At 42.7% G+C, this 20,036-nt stretch overlaps 1 protein-coding gene across 3 annotated transcripts in view; it reads right to left on the minus strand.

Annotated features, from left to right (window-relative positions):
- VPS8 (VPS8 subunit of CORVET complex) overlaps positions 1-20,036 on the minus strand; it is a 1,496,959-nt gene that overhangs the window by 1,038,464 nt on the left and 438,459 nt on the right. For all 3 annotated transcript variants that reach the window (XM_069225817.1, XM_069225815.1, XM_069225816.1), the window contains exon 16: positions 7,990-8,025. In XM_069225817.1, the coding sequence (XP_069081918.1) occupies positions 7,990-8,025 (36 nt within the window). The remainder of the gene's footprint in view (positions 1-7,989; positions 8,026-20,036) is intronic.

Below are 20,036 nucleotides of genomic sequence, written 5' to 3' on the forward strand. Positions count from 1 at the left end.
AATAAGGATCCCACCCACCTTTTCAATAACTTTGTGATACAAGGTGAACTCAGGAGGCGGAAGGCCTGTTGGGAAGAACAGTTCATACTCAGGTGACGTGTCAAGGCCACTGGCGTCTCTCATTGCTCCATAGTCAGGGCCCATGGTGACCGACTGTACATCACCATCATCCATAGCTGGAATGTGATCCTAAAGTGGGTCAGAGTCCCTAACGGAGAAGTATCCTTCTTCCATGAGGCATTGTGCCTCCCTTCTTGACTTATCGGTAGGAGCAGGAAATTCCATCAAGGTCAATGAATCTCAAGCAGAAGTCAGTTCTGGTGGCATCAGTGCCGGTGGAATCGACTGTGAGCCCAGAGGCCAGTGTGCTGGTAGTGGTGCTGTTCCAGAGGCTGGATCTGGCTTCAGAGACGGAGCCAGCATTATGGGAGGCAATGGAAAGAGTGGAATGAAAGGAGCTGCGGGACAAAGGGGGAAGGCAGAGGGGTGGGGGGTTAAGGCTGCTGGCGTTGCACCAAAGGCGAAGCCACTTGGACTCTTAGGGCCTAAAGGTACTTCACGAATGGCATGCAAGTGTAAGAAAAGGTCCGTTGTTCAAGGGGAAGGGATTTCAGGGCATTGTGGACTGGAATAGGGCCTGGGTAATGGTGCAGCAGGGGTCAGTCAACAGATCAGTGATAACCACCAGGTCCGAAGGTGTTGCAAGTGCTTGATCCTCTGGAGTATTATCAACCAGCTCCAACGAGGTCTCCTTGGGCTAAGGGCACTATGCTTTTCCCATTTTGGTAATAGGACTGCAGATTTAGGATGGCAGCAACACTGAGTGTGGGACACTGAGTACACCCAACACTGCTTGGCAGCATCTCGGCCCAACTCCTGGCTGGCTCCCAATGCCACACCCTCACCACCAAACCTGTCAGGGTGAACGGTGATTAGAGTAACCTAAACTTGACACTCTGACTCCTCAGGGAAGTTGTGGAAACACACTGTATCCCTTTCGCTCAATTACTCACACATGCCAAGGTGAAATGCAAGATGCAAAATGGATTTCAGTGTATTTATTGAAGTGATCGCGTTTGAGTATAATAAGCATGAGCTGCGATAATTATGTAGATGAAACAGAGCACAGTAACCAACAAGACAACAAGAGCGAAGAAGATAAACAACCACAACGTACTGCATGTTTCTAGAGAGTGTAGATGTTCCTACCAAACTCTGTCTTAATCTGAGAGCATAGTGGTTGTAACCCTCTGCCCGGCCTGACCTAAACCATTCGCTCCAACCCCATACCTTAATACAGTGGTTCCCAACCTGTGGGCCGGGGACCCCGGGGGGTCCGCGGCAGCTTAAAAAATGTAATTATATTAGGTCCCATCTATCAGTATTGACTCAGTGGGGGCCCCCCGGTTCCAATAATGATTCAGTGGGGGTCTCCGGGCTCCAGTTTTGATAAAATGGGGGTCCACAGAAGTGAAAAGGTTGGGAACCACTGCCTTAATAGAATAGTAGGGGTCTGCCTGGGATGCAGGTGGCAATCTCCTCAGGAAGCTGAGATATCAGTGGCAGCATCAGTAAAGCTGTTGATTGAAAGGAAAACGTCCCTGGATGGTCATGCCCAGAATGCCCTCTACCCCACTGGGCCTAAGTATAGTGTATATAATGACCAATGCATAATTTGGGCAGCAGCTGTGATGTAATGATGTGTCTCACAGATAGAAACTGTCTCCTGGACTGCAAATACAAGTTAGCATATCATGTACTGTGCATCCTAGCCTTGGACAAAGATTACAGATTATGAGCGGTACAAGGCTGATTACGTGCAGCGCGAACTTTGCCTTCCTAGAAGAAGCAGCTGAAGAAATATGAAAATAATTGCTAAAAGCGGGCTTGCTAAAATATGAATAAAAAATGTGTAAATGTAAAATAGGGCACAAGCTCTGATGTTAAGCTAAAACAAGGGTGCCCAACCTGGGATCAAAAAAGGCCTTACGACCAGGGGGGAAGGAGTGCCTTGGTGACTTATCTTTTGATGAAGGATGTCACTCAGAGTCATGGAGTTGCTTCTTCGTATACTTTCTTCAGGATGACTTTGAAGATTGCTTTGACCTTGTTCTGGGCCTTGACTTTCAATTAGCTAGACAATCACCATGAGCCCAGGTCTTGAACAGTTTTGCTTCCCCTTTCCCTTTCCCTTTCCTTTCCTTTCTGGCCTTGGGGTGCATGTTCCTGCAGGATTTGTAGGAACTGTTACTGTGGTTCGACCCCATGCACCAGAGACGGATGTCATGAGGGTCCAGGATGCAACTTTGTCCTTCACAGTCCCTGGAGGTTTTGAAGCCTAACTGTTAGGAAATTTACATCTCTGTACTGCATCTAGAATTGTGCAAAAGACATGAACATTGCTGTGATGATTCCCTGAGGAGAACAAAGCTCCTGATTTGCATCAATGGCATGATGTCAGGGTAGCAGTGCGGGCACTTATTGCCTTTAGTGACATTAGAATGGTGTGGGTTTTGGTGTTAAAGGGGAGCTAGCACCCCCACAAGCATGGAGAGCTATTGAAACGTTTTTTAATTCAGTGTGATGTCTGGGATATTCACAGGGTGAGGAACCTGCAGGTCGAAATATCCATCATAAAGAAGTGATATTTTGATAAGGATACTTTGACAAGCACTGTAATAGCAACGCCTCTTGTTTCCCATAGAGAGATTGGTTGAAGCCTTCAGCAGCCTCAGATTAACCGTCACTTGCAGTTTATAAGATACAAAGTCCAGGACTGGGATATCACAGACAAAGCCTGTCATAGTAAGAAATGCTGGAGATACAACCAACATCAAAGACAGGTAACAATGGGGGGAAAGGCCAGAAAGAAACAAGGACAAAAAACAAAAGATTGGGTTTAAAGAAAAAAGAAAAGCTATCATGTGGGGATTTACCCCACCAAAAATCTTTTTCTCTTTTGCACAGTATCTATTTGACCAGCAACATTAAGTTTACAGCGACCACAACGAAAGCCAAGTATCAGCACAACCCATCTGCCAACAGCACAAGCATCACATACAAAAGCTGTGAGACACTTCATGATGACAGGACTCGGTCACGGACACACCTCAGGATTACATCACACCACCAATGATGCACCATGAACCTTAAGTATTACATATTAGTGTTGGTACTTGTATAAATTAAATATCCCACCACTCTCAATATTCACATCAGTCCAGTGAAGCAGATGAGAGGAAAATATGAGGGTCTGTCATCTTCATTTGGAGGGTGGGTGGAAGGCGATTCTGACTGTGATACTTATATGTGTAGAGGCACAGTATACTTGTACAGACATTTGTGTTATACAATGGGTTAGTGCAACTAACTGAAAAAAGCTTTCTGTAGAATTAGAAGTCTTCAGTAATTAAATCAAGTGTGAATGCTTTTCAGGAAACATTAGACAACACAATGCATATACCAAAAAGCCTTGTACAGACACTGCCCTAATGAAGGGGAGTGGCAAAAAAAAAAAGAGAGACATGAACTGTCTCCTGACCCTTCGTCATGTGACAACATGGGTAAGTACAAAGGTCAAAAGGATTTGTTTGGGATGAGTGATACCACAGAAAATTTCTCCATCTAGCTGCAAATGATACATCACAAGGGCACACCGATATACGTTAACTATTTACAACTAGCTACTGTAGGAAGTTGGCTCTGTATACACTATTTCAAAGTAAGAAACAGTGTGCACAGAGTCCAAAAGTTCCCCTTAGAGATAAGATAGTGGCAAAATTTGATAATTCTAATGCTCTATTTTGTGGTAGTGTGGTCGAGCAGTAGGTTTATCAGAGGGTAGTGTTAAGCATTTGTTGTACACACACAGGCAATAAATGAGAAACACACACTCAAAGACACTCCCGGCCAAAGGTTTTTATATAGAAAAATATATTTTCTCAGTTTATTTTAAGAACCATAGGTGCAAGATTTGCAATAAACACTTTAAATACAAGGTATTTCACTTAGATACTTTAGAAACTTTGAATAAAAGCAATATCATATACAGTCTTTGTAAAATTGGTAATAAGCTATTTTCAAAGTGGACACAGTGAAAAATCAACAGTTCCTGGGAGAGGTAAGTAAAGGTTAGTTTGTGAGGTAAGTAAAACACTTATAAGTCTCAGTTCTGGGGCAAAGGTAGTCCCCCGTTGGGGGTTCAAGGCAACCCCAAAGTTACCACACCAGCAGCTCAGGGCCGGTCAGGTGCAGAGGTCAAAGAGGTGCCCAAAACACATAGGCGCCTATGGAGAACAGGGGTGCTCCGGTTCCAGTCTGCCAGCAGGTAAGTACCTGCATCCTCGGGGGGCAGACCAGGGGGGTTTTGTAGAGCACGGGTGGGAGGGCAGGGGGACACAAGTAGGCACACAAAACACACCCTCAGCGGCACAGGGGCAGCCAGGGTGCAGTGTGCCAAGCAGGTGTTGGGTTTCAGATAGGAATCAATGGAGGGACCCGGGGCTCACTCTAGCGATGCAGGCAGGCACAGGGGGGGCTTCTCGGGACAGCCACCACCTGCGCTAGGCAGAGGGTCACCTTAGGGTCACTCCTGCACTGAGGTTTGGTTCCTTCAGGTCCTGGGGGCTGCGGGTGCAGTGTTGATTCCAGGCGTTGGGTCACTTGTTACAGGCAGTCGCGGTCAGGGGGAGCCCTGGATTCTCTCTGCAGGCGTCACTGTGGAGGTTCAGGGGGGTCGTCTCTGGCTACACATGGGCTCGCAGTCACCGGGGAGTCCTCCCGGTGGTGTTTGCTCTCTGGATCTCGAGCCGGGGGCATCCGGTGCAGAGTGTGAAGTCTCACGCTTCCGGCGGGAAACGTGCAGACTTTGAAATTTGCTTCTTTGTTGCAAAGAAGTTGCTGGTTTTGAGCAGGGCTGCTGCTCACAGGAGTTTCTTGTCCCTTTGGTCCAGGGCAGTCCTCTGAGGCTTCAGGGGTCGCTGGCCCCTGTCGGATGAGTCGCTGGTTGCAGGTTTTCTAAATTGGAGACAGGCCGGTAGGGCTGGGGCCAAAGCAGTTGTCGTCCGTCTTCTCTGCAGGCTTGTAGGTCAGCAGCCCTTCTTGTTTCTTCAGGTTGCAGGAATCTGATTTCCTGGGATCTGGGGTGCCCCTAAATACTAAATTTAGGGGTGTGTTTAGGTCTGGGAGGGCAGTAGCCAATGGCTACTGTCCTTGAGGGTGTCTACACCCTCTTTGTGCCTCCTCCCGGTGGGGAGGGGGCACATCCCTAATCCTATTGAGGGAATCCTCCAATCACAAGATGGAGGATTTCTAAAGGCAGGGGTCACCCGGGCTCAGGACACCTTAGGGGCTGTCCTGACTGGTGGGTGACACTCCTCTTTGTTTTTCTAATTATCTCCTCCAGCCTTGCTGCCAAAAGTGGGGGCAGTGGCCGGAGGGGCCGGCATCTCCACTAGCTGGGATGCCCTGGGGCGCTGTAACAAAAGGGGTGATCCGCCAGGTGTTGCAGTTCCTGCAGGGGGAGGTGAGAAGCACCTCTACCCAGCACAGGCTGTGTTCCTGGCCACATAGTGACAAAGGCACTCTCCCCTTGTGGCCAGAAACTCGTCTGGTTGTGGCAGGCTGGCAGGTACCGGTCAGCCTAGCACTAGGAGTCAGACTGGTATTCAGGGGGCATCTCTAAGATGCCCTCTGGGTGCATTTTACAATAAATTCCACACTGGCATCAGTGTGCATTTATTGTGCTGAGAAGTTTGATCCCAAACTTCCCAGATTTCAGTGTAGCCATTATGGAACTGTTGAGATTGTGTTTGACAAACTCCCAGACCATATACTCTTTATGGCTACCCTACACTTACAATGTGTAAGGTTTTGCATAGACACTGTAGGGGCATAGTGCTCATGCACATATGCTCTCACCTGTGGTATAGTGAACCCTGCCTTAGGGATGTAAGGCCTGCTAGATGGGTGACTTACCTATGCCACAGGCAGTGTGAGGTGGGCATGGCACCCTGAGGGAAGTGCCATGTCGACCTAGTCATTTTCTCCCCACCAGCACACACAAGCTGTGAGTCAGTGTGCATGTGCTGAGTGAGGGGTCCCCAGGGTGGCATAAGACATGCTGCAGCCCTTAGAGACCTTCCCTGGCAACAGGGCCCTTGGTACCAAGGGTACCAGTTACAAGGGACTTATCTGTGTGCCAGGGCTGTGCCGATTGTGGGAACAAAGGTACAGTTTAGGGAAAGAACACTGGTGCTGGGGCCTGGTTAGCAGGGTCCCAGCACACTTTCAATCATAACTGGCATCAACAAAAGGCAAAAAGTCAGGGGGTAACCATGCCAAGAAGGCATTTCCTTACACCCTGGATATGGTGTCGGTGCCTCTATAAATATGCCACTTTGAGCGGTTATGTCAATTTCTATTTGAACTTTCTCCACACCAACAGATGTGGTGCCCACAGAAACTAACATGTGACAGCGCGCAGATGTTTTCGATATATGGAACCTAATTAAAGGACTGTAAAAGTTCATCCCACATAATGGGGAGGCTGGAGAGCTGGTGAGGAATATGCAGTCAAATAGGTGTTACTGAACGTATGTAACTTGCTCTTCTGACAGACACTTCTAATTGCAGATTCCTCACCTTCCTGTACTGTGGAATGGACCGTTACTGCCATTAATGAGGTTCCATCTATCGCAGATTCCTCACTTTGTGAATAGATACCAAAGCAGTACACCTACCTGGTGTACCCAAGTCCCAGAAAATATGGTAGTGATTGCTGAGTTGTACCTTATTTCATGTAGAAGTTGGCACCAAGAAAATTTACATAGTAGATACCTTTCACTATCAAAACTGTGCTATGAATCCTGGTTTGTAATATATTTAACACACAGGCTCTTCCTACCATCCAAATAATTGTTAAGATATACAGCATCACTCTTAAGAATCTGAAATAGTGTAACCTAATAAATAGATGATGAAATTAATTATTGATTTTCCAATTTTAATCTTGAACAGTCAACCATGGCAATGAGTGTGTCTCATAATAAGAGGCTTAGAAAGACCCTCAGTATCAACAGAATGGGACTATAATTTAGGGTTTCAAACATTCTAACATGCAAAATCTTTTTTAACACAAATTTACTAAACCCTTTATAGAATCTGGAGAAGTCTTTCTAAATCACAAAATGGGGTTTGCCCCTCATTCTGAATCACAATTAGATGGGGACTGAAAGGAGCGTACTTTTTCTATTTGTGGTACGCAATGAGATGTAGCAATGGTTGGTGACTGCAATTATGGTTGCGAACCACTCAAAAGGTAATGACACCTCAGAGGAGACGGTAACTTATTAAACAATGGAAATAAAAGAAAAGCTGTCCCCCTTAGTATTTGCTTTTTAAGAAACATGGGCTACTTTAAAGTTAAAAAAAAATTCCATGTGGGGAATGCAAACAAACTGATGGTGGTCTGCTCTCATTGCAAACCCACATCCCTTTGATGGTTCCTACACACGGGCTGGGGGAGGGTAGGTTTGGCTAAGGGTACTGCAAATAGCATCCTACCTAATTATTATTAATTAAGATTCATTACGGAGATCATTTTGCTGACCGGAGACTGGACATTTTGTACGTATTAGTACATAAGGTACATAGCTAAATAACAGGCATGTTGCAAAAGTCAATGCGTAATTTGCACCCAGTATTTGCCAAACACCTGTTTATACAATGTGCCCATGATCAATACTCTCTCCGACACAGAGGACCCACGGGGATTCAAAATAATAAGCAATGTGGTTATATGCACAATAAACACTTAACACATACAACAAGAAGAGTCGGAATTTACCACAGAAGAACTGTTGCAACTCATGTTCTTAAAGCAAAATATAAGGTCTAGCTGTACTATAATCTATCCAACAATTAACTGCATATTTATAGGTACTGTAAGAGCATCCATGCATATTGTACACTCTTCACAACCCCACATACCTCTCTCCAGCTTCTCAGCAGCATCACATGAACTGACTAAAAGGGAATGAAAAAGGTGTCACTAAATATAAAAATATAACACATATATATAAATATATAGAATTAATTTGTTCCTCTACAGCATCAATGATTATAGTTTATTTGTCTAATATATGCGTCTCTTTAAAAACAAAAAGAAAAAAAAAAAAAATTGACCTTCTGATTCCCTTAGGCTCTAGTGGGGAATGGGGAAGAAGCTGTGGGGGGGTGTTTCACGGGTCAGACTTGGGTGTGGCAGGAGTGTATCTGAGAGTGGAAGCTTAACGTAATCTGGGATAAAATTTATTGATGAACCTAACCTGCAGGGCTGCCATTATAAAAGTTCTGTGGACCGTTTGTCAAGGATAAATCAAGTAGGGTCACTGACTTGTATTTAGTGTGTTAGAACTATTTAATTCTGAGGCATGACATATTGTAAACTTCAGTGTGATAACCAGCTCAAAGAATGAAAGAGGTTATGAAGAAATTTAAAATGTCTTTTTATTGCCATTGTCTATCAAAGTTATTTTTCATGTGAATACTCCATGATGCCCTTGCCACTCACGTTCCATGTCACAAACAATTTGCTGAACATCCCTCTGGGTAATCACAGCTCAGACAACATGCATGCTGCGCAGTGCACTAAATGCAGCGTCTCAGAAAACGCCTCTTGCAAGCAAAAACTACTCTCCTTCCACTTTGGTCAGCATAGGGTCTCTGGAAAGATCTTGATTTGGCACAGATGTAACAGTATTCCCCCATCTAGAAGCACTGGGCTTATTAGGATACATTTACAGAAACCGCAAATTAGCAAAAGAGCATGAACTGAAGATGCACTTCCCACAACCACTCATTAGAATGATTATGCTTCCAATAAATCAAAATCTGAAGTCGACCTTGAAACCTGAACCTTACATACATTACATGTGAGCTTTAGATGGGAGTAGACAGTAAGGATCAAGAACATATGGCATCAATTGAGATGAATGAAAAACATGATAAATCTTCCAAGCACAAGGCAATCTCAATCGAAAAGCCAGAAGATTAATCTGGTGAGTTATAACAAATGGGTCAAAATATTGGGGTTGAAATTTAACCGCAATGTATGAACAGGCAAAATCCAAGACTCGCAAACATTTTCTCCATGATCAAATGAAGCAGTATTTGAGCCTAATTTATAAAGTTATTCCTTCACCTTGACCTCTAAATGATGTGCATTCTGGGATGCAAGTTGCCAATGCTTCTGGAATTGCTTCAAATAATCAGCTGTCATTGTAATGAAACAGTCAATACACGCAGACAGAAAGAAGGGTGGGACGTTATTTGCACAATGAGTAGCATTAATATAAGAGAATTTGGCAACTGGCAAATAAAAGGTCTAATTTTCCTAAGTAGCATTACAATAATACCACAGTTGTTTGTCCGATCTTGGACTCGTTTGCTCTGCTTGCCGATTTTTTTTAGGGGTGATAACCAGAAGAAAATACTTTTTCTATTTCCAATACTTTACGCAATGAAAAATGTGAAAGGTACTGGCTACCTTTAGCTGATATAATTGTATAAAGTATCCTATGACATTGAAAAATATCAGTCAAAAACATTGTGAAATTTCTTCTTCTGCAAGTAATTGTGGCATAATAGAAAATTGTCATTGTTTAAGGTTTCTACTAGAAATTGTATGCCAGGGTTGAGAAGCCACTTGAAACAGTGGCCTATAAACCTGATACACTGTGGTCTTATCTACCCTGTGATCATGATCCGCTGAATGAAGGCAACTTCATAGGTTCCAGTTGTAACTCCCTAGCCAGAACAAAAATAGCCTACTGACTGGAATAGATTTTATTTTGGCAAACTAAGAGATTCTTTAAAAGATTATCTTCCAATATTCTATAATGCATCTGTTACTGAGCCATCCTGAATTTACCAAAAAAGATACACAATTCCAATCACAGGCCAAAAAGGGATTCATGGCTAATCAAGTAAAATATTACTCAAAATTACAGCAAGCACACATTTTTCGTCTGAGCCATGAATATGCAGGATGAAATAAAAATACACAAAGAAAAATGACAATCTAGGTTGCCAAGTAGTCTTGCAATACATGCTTCATAAACACTGTAAATTATGATGAGCTGCTCAAATTTCTTATGTTTCTCTAGAGCACAGCAAATTGTGTCTCCACTCAGTGTGCTCCATCTTCATGTCTAGAACCTCTCTGTCCACACTGAATGATTCCATTCAGATTCATCATAGGATGGACAACATGGGATATGCTTGTCCTTTATCTTCCTGCTCTTGTAACAAGACTCCGCTTACTGCTATTTAAGAAGTGTAAATGACAAACCCTTTGGAAGCATCAGGATGAAAAGAAACTGGCTCTTGAATAAACGTATGTGAAAACTTATTGAAAGCTCTTTAAGGTTGATCACCCTAAACAAAATAATTTCTTCATAACTTTTCTTCAGAACAAGAGTGGTATCACTAGTTACATCTGCAAAGTGCTCAATAATCGGAATATAGAAGTTTGCAAAGCCAACAAAACGTAAATTTTACTTGCATTACTTGACATCAGTAAGTCAAGACAGTATACATTGAACCTAAATCCCAGCTACTCAATTATTTCCTTGTCACACGCACATTCTCGAGGCTTCCAATTCAAATGATTTTGGTAAATTCTTGATGAAAGATAATACTTTTGGATGATCTACAAAAATAACTTGTAATGGGAGTGCAGCCTCTCGAATTGGACTAAAATATAACGGAACATAGTCAACATTTAAAATGAATTCAGAGTCTTTCTGCCTTTTTTAGGGAAATTGCAGCTTGCGACCCAAATTTTAATCAATAAATATACTACTAGCACTGCTACCCAAAATAACATGTTACTTAACTTCGGTAACGCTCTTTCTGGAAGATACTCTATATCACCGCAGATTCTTCACCTTCTGAAAATTCCCCAGGCACCAGACTGGATCCAGAAGGTTTTTACTGAGGTGTTCCAGCATGTTACTACATAGTGTCATGTGGCTTTGCGCTGGTCATCTTTCACCCCAGAAGTGATGGAGCACAGCCACATACAAGTGCCACCTCAGCGTGCCAAGGTCACTTTCTTGAGTAATTGGTTTCAACAGCTTGGACACAGAGCACAAAATAGTTTGAGGTACCAGTGAGTAGATCTCAAATGTGGGACCTTTTTAGATAGTAAAAAAAGACAACTGAACAGGATGGGGAGGAGGGAGGGCAGTGAGGAATCTGCAGTTAGATGGAGTATCCACAAGAAAGAATTACTAAAGATCAGTAACTTGTTGTTCTGAAAGATACATCTAATCATAGATGGCTCTTCACCTATAGAGTAGATACCAAAGCAGTACCTATGCAGGTGGTGGTGCTGTGGAATGACAGTCCAAAAAGTCCTGCAGTCCCAAACAGCCAAAACACCCTTCCCTTTGGACCTAGTTGCAAAGCAGTAATACTTTGTGAATGTGTGTACTGATGCCCACATCATGGTCTGACTGGTGTTGAGAAAAGGTACACCACATGCCAACACAGTGATAGCAACCTTGGTCCGGGTGGAATAAGCCTTCATTCCTTCAGGAGGCTGCTTCTTGGTGAATGCATGGCAGATCCTAATGATGACGACGACTATCTACTGCAACAAACTTGACCCTTTTTAGCTCCAGAGAACCCCACAAAAATCAGATGGTCTCTGGTACGATAGCTGTAAAGCCTAAGGCTCTTTTTGGGTTCAGTTGATTGATACTCTGGATCTCAACAGCAGTTAGTCCTGGATTTCTTATCTGAATTAGCGGTAGGGAAAGTGCCTTGGGAAATTGAGGCTTTGATCATCACGTATGCGTGAGGAAGCTTAGGTCCCCAGGAGCTGGGCTAAAGCAGCAAGCAATCGCTGAAAAATATTCTCCTTCTGAAAAATCTTCCGGCTTCAGCCTGACACCTGTGGTGAATTCCCAGGTAAGGTACTTTTGTTTTTGCTATGCTTTCTTACATTTATATCTCTAGTTACAGTGCTGGCCCTACCACTGTTAGAGTAATATGTGATGCACTTCAAAGGCATTAGTGGGGTTCTCCTTATGAAATGGTTACTCATCTGTAACAGTAGTTTTAAATTGAATGACTTATCTTTCTGCCATTTAGTGTTTTACTTCAGAATAATTTTTGGGGAATGCTTTTTTAATTATTCTTTTTAACATGGGTGTCCTGCAAATCCCATTGTGATGCCCGATGCCTGCTACAGAAGCCCCTTTGCATGTTTGGCATTTTCAGATTTTATTCCCCTCCTTTCAGGTACTCTTACTTTTGTTGTGGCTTTCTAATCTTTCTATATCATCATCAGACATTCTTTGTTCAATAACCTCTTCATTCCTTTTGGAAAGTAGCCACTTTGTTTTCCAACTTGAATATTTTTTGGATTCACATGTCGTGTATGGATTATGCAGCAATATTCTGCCATCTAGAGAAGCTGGGTTGCAAATGAGTTTGTGTTGTTGCGAATAGGTACCTTAATAGTCTATGTCACACCTGTGTCTCCCTGCTTTCTTGAATATCCATGCAATAGTGGTTGTAAAGTTATATACAAAAGCCCATCCATATGGCTGCTATACAGATGTTTTTTTTTATAGAGACATTCTCTGTGAATGCCAGTGTTCCACCTTTCTTCCTTGTTGAGTGTGCTCTTCGTCTTTGTCTCAGTGCTGTTCCTCTAACTGCATGTGTGAAGGAGGTGAAGAATTGATTTACCTTCCTGATTTGGCTTGTTTCTTGCAAGCAATATATGACCATCCTTCTGATAGCCAGTCTATGCCAGGCTCTTTCTACTTCAGTGCTTGGATTTTAGAAAGAAAACTGGCAGTTGTATAGACTGGTTGTCATAAAAATGTGAGATGATCTTTGACAGAAATTTTGGAAAAGTCCTTATTACAACCCCGTCCTTATGCACCTGTAAGAAGGGCTCTAGTGTTGGGAGTGCTTCCAACTCACTAACTCATCATAAAGATGTGATGGAAATCAAAAATGCTATCTTGAGTGTTAGACATCTGAGGCTCACCTTATGAATTCATTATGTTTCCAGTGGAAACATAATGAATTTGTGTTAGCACCAGCACTAGGTTTACATTTCCTAGTGGTGTAGGTATCTAAACTGGTGGAGTCACTGCCCTGTCTTGACCCATCTTCACCCAATCTGAAAAAAATTGTCTGACTGCCTCATTAAGGGGCAATGAGGATTAATGTCAAGGACACTTGCTTGCACCTGTTTAACACAGACGTATCAGTGTGATTGCAAGTACGGTGAATCCATTTTAGCTTCCCACTGGGGCACAGGAGTTAGCTTAGCCTCTGGCTTGCAGGCCTGTTGCTCTTGTCACCTAGTGACATTTTACACACTTAGCGTGCTCTCTTTTATTCCATTTTTTTTATTATTTCTTTTAGCTTGCTGCCATTGCTTAGATTTTATAAGAGTTGTTTTGATTTCCATTATCAGTGCCTTTCTAGGAAGGTGTCATTATCAGCGTCATGATCAGTGTAGGGAGACCACCCGTCCGTAATTGTCACGAACTGCCCGTAATTTCACCCTGCCGTCCATTATCTGTGATGAAAGGATTAACGGACATCATTTGTCCGTAATGTTAGCCTTTCACCAAAAGGACAAAATGTAATTAGGACAGATCAGTTTCCCCAGCTGGAGTGGAAGGCAGGGAGTCTCCTGTGCTATGAGGGCAGGAGGAGCAGACAGATAAGAAACAGATCTTCTTGCCAGGGTGTCTCCTTCCCTAAAGAAATGCACATGTGAGCAACTGGTAAATCTGCAAATGCAAAGGGGGTTGGAAACCTGTATTGACTAATCAAGGGAGTCACTTGAAGCTTTCTGATGGCAAAGATATTTTCTTTTAAAGAGGTACTGTAAGGGTGTTCCAAGGTGAGCTGTGGAGTGTGTGGTTTTAATGGACTACTATAAAAAATATTTGCATGAGGTAAAATCTGTATATTATTGACATTTGTATTTTAGGACAACTTTTTTTTAATTTAACCTAAATGTATTTGCACATTTTGTAGCAGCCTTTATTATAACGTGTGTAATGCATGTTTAAAATAAGGACTTACACATTCACAGTTCTTTCAAGGACCTCAGTACCTCATAGTACTAACAAACATTGGCAAAGCCAATAGGTCTTGTGTACGCAAGAGGTATTGGCTTTGCCAATGTGTTTTAGCCACGTTATACACCAGAGTAGCTGCTGTTTAGCATGCCTAAAATTTAGTGGAATAGAGGAGAGTGGGGGAAGTGTCACAGAGTGCAATGGTAAAGAGTGGAGTAGAATGTTGTAGAGTGCAGTGGCAGAGAGTGTCATGTTTAGGGATGGCATACTGTGGAGTTGCGTAGTGGCATATAGTGGGGTGGTACGCAGTGGAGTTGACTGATGTAGAGTGCATTGCTGTAGAGTTGCAGAATATAATGTTGTAGGGTGAAGTGGCATTGAATGCAGCGGCATAGAATTCAGCGGCATACAATGTAGTGTCATAGAATGCAGAAGTATAAATTAGAGTGGTGCAAAGTAGAGTGTAGGGGTGCGGAGTGGTGCAGACTAGAGTGGCATAGAGTGCAGTGGAGTAGAATGGCATAAAACAGTGTGGCAGGGAGTGCAGTAGTGTAGAGTGGTGCAGTAGCATAGAATACAGAGTAGATTCGAGTGGCATAAAGGGCAGTGATAATGAGTGGTGCAGAGAGTATTAGTGTAGAGTGGTGCAGTACAGAGTAGAGTATAGTGCTGTAGAGTATAGTGGCATAGAGTGGAATGATGCAGAGTAGAGTGGCAAAAGTGCAGTGGTGTAGAGTGTATTGGCATAGAATGCAGTAGTACAGAATAGAGTGGTGTAGAGTACAGTGACGGAGAGTGCAATGTTGCAGACTAGTGTGTCAGTGCAGTGGTGTGGAGAAGAGTGGCATAGAGAGCAGTGGCACAGATTACAGTAGTGCAGAGTAGAGTGCAGTGGCGTAGAGTACAGTTGTTTAGAGTGCATCGGCGTAGAGTACAGTGGTTTAGAGTGCAGTGACAGAGTGACATGGGGCAGAGTAGAGTGGCATAGAGTGCAATGGAGTAGAGTGGCATACAAAGTGGCAGAGTGCAGTAGTGCAGAGTGGTGCAGTGGCATAGCGTGCTGAGTAGACTAGTGGCATAGTGCAGTGGGGTAGAGTGGTGCAGAGTGGAGAAGTATAGAGTGGTGCAGAGTAGAGTATAGTGGTGTAAAGTGCAGTGGCGTAGAGTGGTGTTATGCAGAGTAGAGTGGTTCAGAGTGCAGTGGCATAGAGTATTGGTGCAGAATGCAGTAGTACAGAGTACAGTGGTGTACAGTATAGTGGCGGTGAGTGCAGTGTTGCAAAGTAGAGTGGCAGAGTAGAGTGGAATAGAGACGTGGCATAGAGCACAGTAGTGCAAAGTAGAGTGCAGTGACAGTGCAGTTGTTTAGAGTGCATTGAATTAGAGTGCACTGAAGTAGAGTGCAGTGGTTTAGAGTGCAATGTGGCAGAGTGGCGCAGACTGTAGTGGCGCAGAGTAGATTGGTTCAGAGTAGAGTGAAGTGGCATAGAGTGGAGAGGTGCAGGGTAGAGTACAGTGGCATAGAATACAGTGGCGCAGAGTGCAGTGGTGTAAAGTAGATTGTTTCACAGTTGAGTGAAGTGCTGTAGAGTGGAGAGGTGTAGGGTAGAGTGCTGTTGCGCAGAGAGGCATAGAGTGTAATGGTATACAGTGAAGTGGTCTACATTGCTGTGGTATAGAATGCAGTGGTGCAGAATAGATGAGTGACGTACAGTGCATTGGTGTAGAGTGCAGGGGAATAGAGTAAAGTGCACTAGCACTGAGTGCATTGGAACAGAGTGTATTCGCAGAATGGAGTTGTGTGGAGTAGTCTGGTGTTGCCTGGACTGGTATGGCATGCAGAGGCGCAGAGCGCAATGATGTAAAGAGACGTAAAGTGCATTGGCATAGAGTAGAGTGGTAAAGATTAGAGAGGCATAGAGTAAAGTAGCATATTTGATGATAGCGTGGGACTCCCACTTCGATGACTGGGAATGATTCAAGCATGTGAATCTATGACAGATCCAATACTGGAGAAACGGTTTCTTCTTTCTTGGCCAATTGAGGAAGCTTTTTAGGTAGCAAAAGTAATATGAAGCACTGTGCAAATACATTGCATTTAAAGCTAAAGTGGGAAAATGACACTGTGCAAAAATGCCAAAGGCAACCAATACTACAATACTGAAACATGAACCTAAATAATTAGTTTTATCTCAAACTAAGAAACTAAAGTGATAATAATGCGTTTAAAAATCACTAGGAAAAAGTGAAGAAAAAAATCACATATTAATACATACTTTAGAAAACATTCTTCCACACACAAGTACATTTTGCTACAACACTAAATATCAGCAAGCACCCAGGTTTACAAGTAATATCGGGCACTAGTATTCTACTAAGAGAATTTGTAAAGGTCAGCAGTTATTAGGTAATGTTGGGCGCTGATGTAATGCCACCAGTTTATTGATGTTATTTAAACATGGTAAACAATTACCTTTCAACAATGTTCATTTACCATATCATTTATAAAGAAGCCACTACGTCTGGCCATGGCAAGCTGATCCAATGGTTCATTTGTTATTTCAATTTTTGCCATATGAAAAGTCACAAAAATTTAAAAAAGGAACAAAAAAGAAAATATGTGTCTGCCTAGATGTGACAGTAGTAATGTGTTTGAAATAAAGGTTCTAAAATATATTTTAAAAAAGCCATAACATGCAATTTTAATAGAACTGTATGGACGCTTCCGGGCCAACAAATGCACTTAGGAGACATATAAAAGCACTTATTAGTTTAAATGCACATCACAAGAAAACCTGACTCCGATTAACACAAAGAAAAAGTACTTCTGCAATTGAGTTATAACAAACTGAAGACATAGTTTAAACATACAAGGGTGACTAGAAAGGGGAAAGACTGGAAACAATATAGCTTTTGGAAAGTAAGTCATGGGCCCAACATCCCTCCGACTGAAGCGCATTTCACTTAAGGTAGATATGCATATGTGGATCAGGCAAAATGTCATCACTGAAAGGGCAAGATGGAGATTGGCTGAAGTAGACTGACTAACTGCTTAATGCTGTATGCTGTGGGTAGAAGGCAAAATGTGAATGACTGTTTAACAGGATGAGGTATCAATTTAATAATTTAAGGAAAAAAGACAAAATAAAATGGGTAAGAATACATACATATATTTATCTATACATAGTGGCAGTAACCACTGTATAATTATAGTTAGGATTTACTGAGAGAGGAATGCCTCGGATTTTTGCTAGATAATAAATGCCATTGTTTGCTGATTCTCCATGAAGCTTTGCAGACTTATTATTTTTTCCACATTGGCTGACAATGCAAAATCTTGTGGTGATTAGTTAGACATGACGTAACACCGTATTAGTGGTTAATGCAAGCCCTGGCAAAATTAAAAGGCAGCCATACTGTGTAGAACACACTTCAGCTGTGCTCTCGGTTTCTACTTCAGATATAAGTTAGTACAATTTGCTATAGCTATAAAAAGATGGACAATGTGCCAAAGTCGTAATAGGTAGGAAAAATAATTCTCAGGGTTATATACTTTTAAAAAACAGTATATGGAGTACCACAGTATTCCCCAGGCAATACCGTGGTACCTATGGAGACCAAAAAACAAAACAAAAGCTAAGACAAAAAACTCTACAATGCACTACTCCACTCTACAGCACACCAGTTCACTATACAATAGGCCACTCCATTCTTTGATATACCACTCCAGTTTACGTCACTCTACGTCAGTCCAGTGCACAACACACCAATGCACTCTACACCATGGCACTCCACAACACATCACTCCATTGTACCACATGAAACTGCACTGTACGCTACTGCATTCTATGTCACTGCACTCTACACCACTCTAAAGCACCCCATGCCACTCCACACAGTGCCACTCTATTCCACTCCATGCCAGTCTAGTGTATGCCACTGTACTCTACGCCACTCCGCACTACTCTATGCCACTTCACTCTACACCACTCTACTTACTGCCACTCTACCCTACTTTACTCAACCCCTTCATTGCACTCTAACATAGTCTGCTCCACTGTGCTCTACTCTGCACCACTCTACTTTGGACCACTGCACTCTGCACCAATGTACTCTATGCCACTCAACTCTACCCCACTGCACTCTACCAGTGCTTTAAATGGGCCAGTACTGTCCGGTACTGAGTACCGGGAGTTTTTGATTTTGACTAACTACACTTCTCAAGAAAAAAGTAATACTTTTCATTGGAGAGTACCGACACTTCTCAGAAACAAGCAGGTACTCTGATACAGAGTACCTGCACTTCTATTTTTCCATTTCAAGCACTGCACTCTACGCCACTCAAAATCACTTTACTGCACTCTACACCACTGTAGATGTCTGCACCACTTTACCCCTTTTCACTTCACTCTCACCCACTCCACCCTACCCCACTTCACTGTATGCATGTCTACACTGTCACACTCTACTCGACTCAACGTGCCTTTACCATGCACTGCCTTTACCCTTTTGTATTAACTCACTTATTTCATTTTAAATCATAGCATTCAAAACAACACTCATTCCATCTCAAATAACAATGTGCATTGTACAGGACTGAATTATAGTTGATTTAGTCTGTGCAGCAAGTATACAACATTCTGTACAAAGGTGTGCAAGTTATAGAAAGTTTTGGTTGGGGCAGAAATGTTACCTTCAAATTATAACTTTTTATTTTCTAAGGTTGGAATAATGTGTACGTACACACACACACACACACATATATATATAGATATATAGGTCTCCCTTGAAGAAAGCAGAGTTTTCATCTGTCTTTCCTACATGCAAATGTGTGTGCAGGGAAGACAGATGAAAACATTGCTCCCACAAGTAGTGAGCTGCTATTCAAAGCAGCTCTCTGCCTGTGGGAGCAATGTCGGGTCCCACAGGACTTGGGGAGCCGGCGAGCGAGCGTGAGAGATAGTCATTGCAATGGTCTCTCCATGAAATTAATTCAACACTGAAGGGTCCTGTGACATAATGGTTAAGCTCACAGACCTTTATAGTGATTGTTAAGGGTTCTAGTCCAGGTGTGTCTATGGTAATTTCCCTTTTTTAATGTATTTTAAACTCTGAAAGCTTAAGGTTCATACTGAAAGGTGACCTCACTCTTTTTTAATTGACAAATACATTTTTTCTTTTATATTTGTTCAGAAATATCTCATTTTAAGTATATCATTCACCAAGGCCTTAAAAACCCACGCACCCCACTCAGACCCTCGTGCACCCATGCACACCCACTCAGACCCACTCAGACTCTCACACACCCAGTCACAGACCCACTGAAACCCTCAAGCACCCACTCTCAGACCCAAACAGACACTGACGCACCACTAAGACAATGATACAGCCACTCTCACCCCGAGATACACCCTCTCACACCTATCCTCTTATCCAGAGAAACAGGCCGAGGGCAACTCCGGCCGCACACAGCCAAAGGTCAATGTGCAGCATGGGGTTGGAAGGCTAGAGGGGAGCCAGGCCCAGTGGCCAACAGCTGCCACGCACAGCCAAAGGCTGTGTGGAGCGGTGGTTGGATTAACGTATGGCAATGAAAATTCACGTTAGAAAAACTATAGAAATTCACTGAAAAAGACAAAGGTTACATGATGTTATAGTTAGGAAATATATATATTTTTTAATCCAATTAATTCACTTAAAAAAAAAAACAAAGGTTACCGCCACGTTATAGTTAGGCTCACATTTTAAAAGTACAAAACCATAGAAATTCACCCTCACTATGCACTGCTAATTACCCCAAAAATTACAGCACTCACGATGTCTTTGATAACATATCATGGTTAATATCAATGTAATATTTGCAGTAACATTTTTGACAAAAATACTGTGCATGGAGGGGGTGCAAGTTATAGTTAC

Source organism: Pleurodeles waltl, chromosome 3_1 (genome assembly GCF_031143425.1).
Source record: "Pleurodeles waltl isolate 20211129_DDA chromosome 3_1, aPleWal1.hap1.20221129, whole genome shotgun sequence".
In the NCBI taxonomy this organism is placed as follows: domain Eukaryota; kingdom Metazoa; phylum Chordata; class Amphibia; order Caudata; family Salamandridae; genus Pleurodeles; species Pleurodeles waltl.